This window comes from Onychomys torridus, chromosome 1 (assembly GCF_903995425.1).
Source record: "Onychomys torridus chromosome 1, mOncTor1.1, whole genome shotgun sequence".
Taxonomy (NCBI): Eukaryota; Metazoa; Chordata; class Mammalia; order Rodentia; family Cricetidae; genus Onychomys; species Onychomys torridus.
In genome coordinates, this window is record NC_050443.1 from 27,036,035 (window position 1) to 27,044,427 (window position 8,393).

An 8,393-nucleotide genomic window follows, 5' to 3' on the forward strand; every position below is an offset into this window, starting at 1 on the left:
CTCTGCCAAGGGCAGCCATGGGTGAGGAGGCAGTGAGGCACAAGACAGAGGGCGGGCAGAGGGGGAAGGGGTTGGCGGAAAGGGTTGCCAGCAAAGGCTGGTAACACTAAAGTTTGCAGAATTTGAAAGTCCTTGGCATTCCTCACTAGTATATACTGTAAGCTGTTCAGCCAGTACACTCCAGGTGAAGAGCCCAGTTGGCCTCGAGGCTCAGGCAGGGCTGGCAATGAAGGCTACCCTTTTCTTACTGGGCTATTACTGCAGCCCACGAGATGCCTGTACCTCATGGGGGCAATTGTAGCAGTGAGTGTGTGATCATTAGAAGCCTTTCCAATGTTTGGTCCAGGATAGAGAAAGTGGGGTTGATGAAGCCTTGACAGGTGATATATGGGCTCTGACCCCCTTCCCAGGTAGGCTGAGGCAAGGCAGGTCCAAAGGGGTGCTAGCCTGAAAGATGTCTTGGACACCACTGGAGTCTGGAAAGTAGGGAGGGGTGAAGAGTTCTGTTTCCCAAGGCCCCTTGAAAGGGTGGGAAAAGGTAGGCATGAGCCCTTGTTCTCTAGAGAGGAGCTGAGTGATTTGGGAATGTGGCCAAAGGGTCCCTATGCTGAGAAGTTCTGGGTGGGCTTGCCCCTCAGGCAGAGTGGTTCTCTTCTGGGTCCCTCTTATTCTGGGATGCAAAGAGAGACCATGATCCTAAGACAACACTACCCCTCCACCCTGAATTCCAAGGGGACACAGTCTTCCGACTCTGGCCATTCTCCGTTTAGAGTGCTATGTGGCTTCCAAGGGGGAATCTCACCCCCAACACACATCACCAAGGTAAAGAGAGACTCAAGAGGTGCAAAGTTAAGACCTCAGACACAAAAAATGCTGTTTTGAATGGAACCCAGCCCAGAACAAACCTTAGAAGTGACTCCTTTCTGGTTTTAAAAAGACACCAAAATTGAGTTTGATATGTTTATATTATAGATATAATACATACGACATCTAGCATGAATCTTTGTGTCCCCCCCCAAAGAAGAGAAGGTAGCAGTCCACCCTGCTCCCAGCCACAGGGGTGTGCAGGAATTGGCTGGAGGTGGCCTTCTTTCCAGACCCAGAGCCAGGGCCTTTGGGGGGGGGGGGGGGGGGGGGTGGAGGTGAGGAGGCCTGTAGGCCGTCTCAGCTGGAGGAAGCTAAGACCCACGACACCCTTGGAAAACTGGGGGGAGGGGAAAACCTACTTCATTTCATCGGTCCTCCGGGAGCAAAAGAAAAAAAACAAAAAACAAAAAAACAAAAAACAAAAGGAAACAACCAAAATCCCCAAACCAAAAGGAAAGGGAGCCTCCTCAGCTTCTTCCCCCAGCCGCCAGCGAAGAGTCTCATTTTGGCAAGAATCTGAGCAAAACCAAAACAAAACAAAGGACCAAATAAAATGGTGGTTTAGCATAGACGTGCACATTGACATTGCACAAGGCACCGCTGGGACACAGAGACCAGATACAGAGTGTTGATATCGGATGATAAAGCAAAATATTTGGGAAGCTTGTCATAACTCCAGTCCCTCTGGGATGGATCGATTCAAGTTCCTTCAGCAACAGCGGCTGGCGACATACAGTACACACAAGGCTGATGGTCCCGGTGTCCTTTCCTCCCCCGCTCCCAAGACCAGAAACCTAGGTTTCCGTCGTCCCCCACCACTCCCTTAACCACATGGCTAACTTACAACCTAGCTTTCTGGTCTGACTGGGGGTGGTGCTCACACACACACACACACACACACACACACACACACACACACCCGCCCCCCCATTCTCCATGAACTCACCCAGGAAACTTAGCCTGTTGCAAGCTGAGGTGGGGAGTGGACGTGGAGGTGGAAGAAGCAAGGAACTAGGAACCCTCCACCTCCACGTAACTGAGGTGTGTGGGGGGCACTCTTAGAATCAGATCTCCAACTCCCTAAGTCCCTCCCCTCTAAGGTCAGCGACTGAGGGGCAGCTGCGGAGCACTGCCGGGATCTCAGCTTCCTGAATCTTCCTCCTGCCCTGGGCCTGCACCCTTCATTCTCTCATGGGGGCCTGCTGCAGCCTCGGAGGAGGCAGGAATCCTCCAAATAAAATATCAAGGCACATGTTTGCTCCCCCTACTCGGTAGGAAAAGGAGCGAGTTTTGAGTATCCAAGGCACAGGGTTACTTCCTTAATACTAGAATGGCCGGGCTCCCAGCTCAGCTGCATGGAAAAGTCTCCCGGTTTCAAGGAGAAATCGCGGCCTGACTCCCTCATCTTAGACGCACCGAGTCCGGCTCAGAGGAAGGGAGGGGACACGCGGAGTAGGCCAAGCTTTCAGGAATCTCCTAGTCCTGGCTTTCACGGCCGGGGCAGCCTAGAGATCCAGGGACCCGAAATCATTCTCCAGGTCCCCGGCCAGGGGGCCGGCCCAAGGCGGTCCCGCAGCCGCGCGCCTCACGCGCAGTTGCCCATGGCCTTGACCAAGGAGCTCTCCGGCAGCTGGCGGAAGATGCCCCGCAGCGTGTCCAGTTCACGGCTCAGCTGTTCCACCCGCTTGCGCAGGCGGTCATTGTCACTGGTCAGCTCCAGCACCTTCTGCTGCGTCTCCACGTTGCGCTGCTTGGCTTTATCTCGACTCTTGCGCACCGCGATGTTGTTGCGTTCCCGCCGCACCCGGTACTCGTTGCTGTTCTTGTCCACCGACTTCTTGGCCTTGCCGGCTCCGGCACCGCCGCCGCCGCCCGTGCGGAGGTCGGGGTGCGTGCCAGCCAATCCCTTGAGCGCGCTCCCCGGACCCGGCAGACCCGCAGCACCCAACGCGGGCGCGGGGTGCGGGCTGGGCACAGGCGTGGGCGGCGGTGTGGGGTGGCCGGGCTGCAGGTGCATGGTGGTCTGGCCGCAGTGCGCGATCTGGAACTGCAGGTGTGGGGCCGCCAAGTGCGCGGGAGACGCGTGCGGGTGCGGCGGCGGCGGCGGCGGCGGAGGCTGGTAGGGGAAGAGGCCGGCCAGCGCCAGCTGCTTCGCCTCGTCCTCCTCGCGGGGCTCCTGCTTGATCACCAGCGGCCGCAGCGCGGGCGCCCCGACGCGCTCGTACAGGGGCTCCAGCCTGTTGTCCAGGTAGCCGGCCGCCGCACAGCCGTAACCTGGAGGCGGCCCGTGCGCCCCCGCGGACATGACCGCGCCGCCGGGGCCCGCTGGGGCCCCCGAGTAGTCAAAGTCGCCGGCGCCACCCGCGGGGCCCGCGGCCGCCTTGGCCTTCTCCTGTTGCCGGCTGTGCTGGAAGAGGTCGGCCAGGAACTCGTCGTTGAAGGCGGCCGGGTCGATGTAGGCGCTGATGTCTATAGACGTCTCGTGCTCGCAGATGCCGCCCAGCGGCTCCGGGGCAGCAGGTGGGGCTGGGGGCGGCGCGGGGCCCGCGCCCCGGGGAAAGCCGAAGGCGGCGCTGCTGGGCGCGTGCGGGGGGCTCTGGAGGTGGCTGCTCATCGGGGGCCGCGGCTCCACCTCGTAGAAGTCGGCCGACTCCATGGAGGAGTTAGAGTTCTCCCGGCATGGCGAGCCTCGGCGGCCTCCAGCCTGCGCGTGGCGCCGCTGCTGCCGCCGCCCACCCAGAGCCCCAACTCGCTCGCGCCCGCTTAGCTCCGGGTCGCGAATGGTCAGGCCCGCGCCGGACCCGCTTTTATATCGGGTCGGCATCGCCCCCTGGTGTCCAAGCGGGTCTTGGACCTAGGGCGAGAGCAGGATTGTGCCTACTGGGTCTTAGAGCCCGCCTTCTCTCTCTCTCTCTTTTTTTTTTTTTTTTTTTCCTCTCTGTGTCTCCCCCAAGGCGGCGAGTGGGGCGGGAGCACAGTGCTTGTGGAGAGAGGCGGTGGCGCAACGCCCACTGCCTCCTGCGCTGCAAGGCAACCCGGCCTGCGCTCAGCCCCACCCTGGCGGCGCTGTCGCCCCCGCACACACGTGGTCCGTGACCGAGCGCCCCTCCTTTAAGCCTCTCTAAGTCACCCACTTCCAGCCAACACCAGGGAGCCCGGGAGCATCCAGAGGCCGAGCAGGGAGGGGTAGGGGTAGGGGGTGGAGAGAATGTTAGTCTTGAGCTACCGTGGCGCAGACTGGTCTTAAAAGCTAGGACAAGGCCTGTCCCCCACCCCGGTTTCTAAAAGAGAGCAGTGGCGCGGGAGGTTGGGAACTGCTTTGGACCAGCAACCTAGCGCGCACCGCCGAGTGCGAGGTCCAGAGCGCTGAGATTGTCTTTATCTCTGAACTCTGGGCGACCCTACTGATTCAAGGCAGAGCACCTCTTCTCTGCCCAACCTCTCTACCCTGGGGTCCCACGGGATTTTCAGAGCAGGGCGCTAGGACCCAGCAGGGAGCGGAGGCGGCCGTTAGCCCGGGAGCCCCGAGGACCTGGCTGGCCCCTGCGCTCCGGCTGGAAAACTTTCTTTTTAATTACGTCTCAAGGCCAGAGCATTCGGATTGCTAGGCTTACAAGGCGGACGCTGCTACCCTGTGTGGAGCCTCTGGTCAAGTGTTTGGCGTTTTTGCCCTCCTCGGGACTGGAGGGTGGGTCCTCCAAGACTCTCGGAGCAGGACACTAGGGCAAGCGCTCGGGGGCGGGGAGAGGGCAGGGTGTGGGAGAGAGAGGAGGTGAACTTGACTCAGGGAGCGTGATCCCCAAGCGGAACCCCTAGACAGGGGCCTGAAGCTACTTTTCTTTCCCTACTGTCATTCAGGTGGGCACTAATCTCCGTAGCCGGGTGTCCAGTTCCTGGCTACGGAGGCTGAGCACCCACTGGGAGCACCCTGTCGGGTCCTCGAGATCCTCAGCACCGCGCCGCCTACAGGCTTGCAGCTGTGGGTAGGAGTTGCTTGCACGGGCTCCCCAGCCACGTGGCGTCCAGCTCATTCTTCACCTGGATCTCAGCCGCCGAGGTCGGGGGCACATAGGCCGGGTGAGCACCCAAGTCTCTCCCTTTTGCACCCCGAGGAGCCTCTTGTGGCCTCTTGAGCTGAAGCCTGACGTCTTCCTGAGCCCCATTTGTCTTCGTTCCAGGATGGGGGGGCCCTTCCTGAGACTCCAGGGTGCTCAGGTCAAGACCCCCTGTGCAGTGGCCTTCTTAGCTCAAGAAAGGCGCTGCGATCCGCCAAGGAGGCTCAAGGAGGCGCGGCTAAAAACTCAGTTGGGGAGGCCCGCTGTGCTTCCACTGTGGTTACAGTAAAGAAATGACTTCGTCTGGAGGATGCATCCTGTACTTTAATCAAATTCCCATTCAACATATTCTCGGTGATTAATGACCCAACTGCTTCATTTTCGGGCCAGAGCGCATAAACAAGATATTTTTAGCTTGATGCTTTTGAACTGAGAGAGTAAAAAGCAGCTACACTAAATAAATAACCTGGTGTGAGCGGAGCATCACTCTTTGGGCCAGATGCGCGACCCATTTATACACCATGCACCTGTGGAGTGTCCCCTGGAGATAAATCCTTAAAAGCCAAGTGGGATCTTCAGCTTTCTACTAAGCTAAAAATAACGTTTGTTTGTTTGTTTTCCCCCTAAGGGGAAAGGGACCGCCATGAGAAAGTTCCTAGCTAAGAGAGCCATAAGCAGGAGGCTGACACCAGGCGCATCCATAGTTGTTCTCATCTGTGCAAGCACAGGGACTTGAGGTTGGAGGGAGCTGGAGCACAAGAACACAGTCATCAACAAGGAAGGGTGTGATAAGTGCATGAGGTGAGGGATGGGGCCCCTGCCCCAAAGCCTGATGCAGGTCCTGAATAGCCGACAGGGTCCTTTACCCTTCTAAATTCCCAGGGGTGAGTGAGAAGTGTCTAGGCACATGACACAGATAGCAGGGCAGACATGCCATATTCATGGTAGGAAAAGGGTCATCATAGAGAAGGGGACACCAGAAGAGCAGGGGCCAAGCCATCACCCATGAAATGGCCCCACTTGTTAGGGATGGAAACGGGGAATTAAGGCTATCTATGATACCATGGAGACACCCAGCTACAGCCAATTCTGGGCTCTGGAGAAGGCCGCTCACTTGGTCTCAGATTTCCAGCCTCCAGAGGAGTGAGGGCCAAGTATATATCTTTTACACAACTCAGTGGTGGAATCACACTGAGGCGGACTGAAACATGAGGCGAGAGAGGGCTTTATGCAGGAGTGAACCTTTGAGCTATTTCTTGAAACAGGCAGGAATTCGTGCTGGAAGGATAAGGAAGGAAGGAAAGCCCTCCCCTCCCCACCCTGCCCCCGCCCTGGAGGAGGGAACAGCAGGTGCAAAGGTGGGGAGGTTGCCTTGCGCTTGGCCTGTGCTGGTAACAAAGGACAAGGTGTTTGACAGGTTGGAGTGTGGGGCGAGCTAGGGAGGGGCCTAGATAAGGTTGGATCCACAGACAGGGTTGGGTTGATGGCCAAGGCCATCCTAGGTAAGAGAAACCACAGGCTTTTATCCTCTGGTGGATGGTCTGGGAGCTCTGTCCCACTTGGGTTCCTAAGAGGCTACTCTGGCTGAAATGGAGAGGGAGTTTTAGCTAGGTGAGAGACAATGGAGCCCAAAAAATGGTGTGGTGCTGCATACCTGTAATCTCAACACTCTGGAGGTCAAGGCAGGAGGATGGCATGATCATTGACAGTCTAGGCTACACAGAAGGAACTTGTTCCAACCTGCTCCTTCTTTCTGCCACCAGAAGGTACAGAGGCCACCTAGGATGGGGAAGAGGACAGGATCTGTTTAAAGAAGAAGCCAGGCTTCCAGCTGGAGTTGCCATCTTGTGACACATATGTCTTCCTCCAAACCCCTGCAGCACGCTGGCCTGAGTCTGTGGTGGGAGTGGAGTGTTGCTAATCCACTGTTTATTAGTTATTGGAGAAGCTACCGGAATCACCCAATAGATTACATGTCCTATCACATCAGGAGGCCCTGAGTAAGTGAGGGGCTCCACAGACCCATTAAAATACTTACCTCATCATTTACTAGCTGAATGACCTTAGGCAAGTTACTGAATTTCTTGGTAATCTGCTGTAGGGCACGTGGAAGGATTTGAGGGAATATGCTGAGCTCGGTTCTGGGTGTGCTGTTGCTGCTGATAAGTAAGACCCTCCTGAAGTGTTCTTTGACTTGTTGGCTTCTAGGAGCATACACACTGTTGAGGTTCTGTTTCTCCGGAAATTTGTCACACTGAGGAACTCACTTTGGATGATTATTGGATGCCTGATGAGGTACTATGCTGGGTTTCTCAGCCTGATCTTAGGCAGAGCCATGTGAAATTATTCTCTACCAAACATCCCAGAAGTGATTTGCCTGTTAGGAAATGTAACTATGGATGCCATGGATGATCATAACCATGAGTATATGGTATATCAAAAAAAAAAATAATAATCCTGCATTCACGAGAATCGGCTGTTTCCAGTTTCCTCTTCCTATTCACCGACTGGAACCCGTGTGTGACTCCTTCTGTTGTTTGCACTGTTTCCCGTTTGCTCGAAGCTGTTAGCAGATAAGCAAAAGCAGGCACTAGAGAGTCTAGAAGAAAATCAAACTGCAAAGGATTTTCAAAAATTCATTCTTAGTTTTGTTTAGCAAATTGTTTAAAAATTTAGTTCTTTATACTATTTTGATGTAAAGCTCCAGGATGAACCCCAGATCCCCCACCCAGCGAGGAAACATTGCTTAAAGGAAATGCTGGACATGGGCCCCTCTTCTCCATGGTCTGTGGAACCAAGAACAGTGGCACAAATCACAGCCCCATTTCATGTTTTATTAAATACCAAATTACCACTCAACCAGGGATTGGGAGGCAGAGGCAGGGGAATCGCAGGTTCTGGACTCTCACTGAGAGTTCAAGACCAGCTGAGGCTACACAGTGAGTTTCAGGCCAGCGGTTCCATAATGAGACTCTGCTTTGAAAAAAAAAAAAAAAAAAAAGTCGGGCGGTGGCACAAGCTTTTGATCCCAGCACTTGGGAGGCAGAGGCAGGTTGTTCTCTGTGTGTTCAAGGCTAGCCTGGTCTACAGAGCAAATTTCAGGACAGGCTCCAAAAGCTATACAAAGAAACCCTGTGAGAACAAAAAACAAAAAAATAAAAGAAAGAAAGAAACCAAACCCAAACACCATTCTCCCCAAATTATCAAAACCAAAACCAAGAAGCCATTAGGTAAAATATATTCTAGATTTCCCATCATAAATAACATTACTTCATGGCTTGAGGATATATTGTAAGTGGTAGTGCTCACCCAGAATCCCCCAGTGAGGCACTGGAGGTGTGGCTCAGTGGTAGAGCTCCTGCCTAGAATCCCCCAGTGAGGGGCTGGGGTGTGACTCAGTGGTAGAGCCCCTGCCTAGAATCCCCAGTGAGGGGCTGGGGTGTGGTTCCGTGGTAGAGCACCTGCCTAGAA

The 8,393-nt window shown here is 55.3% G+C and overlaps 1 protein-coding gene across 1 annotated transcript; it reads right to left on the reverse strand.

The window, feature by feature from the left end:
• Window positions 1-946: 946 nt before the first annotated feature.
• Window positions 947-3,677, reverse strand: Cebpa (CCAAT enhancer binding protein alpha). Its single transcript, XM_036190220.1, has one exon. The coding sequence runs from the start codon at window positions 3,521-3,523 to the stop codon at window positions 2,453-2,455; it is 1,071 nt and encodes a 356-aa protein (XP_036046113.1). The 5' UTR covers window positions 3,524-3,677; the 3' UTR covers window positions 947-2,452.
• Window positions 3,678-8,393: the final 4,716 nt, after the last annotated feature.

Coding starts and splice junctions, on each gene's coding strand:
- Cebpa (XM_036190220.1), bottom strand. CDS start 3,523: ATGGAGTCGGCCGACTTCTACGAGGTGGAGCCGCGGCCCCCGATGAGC.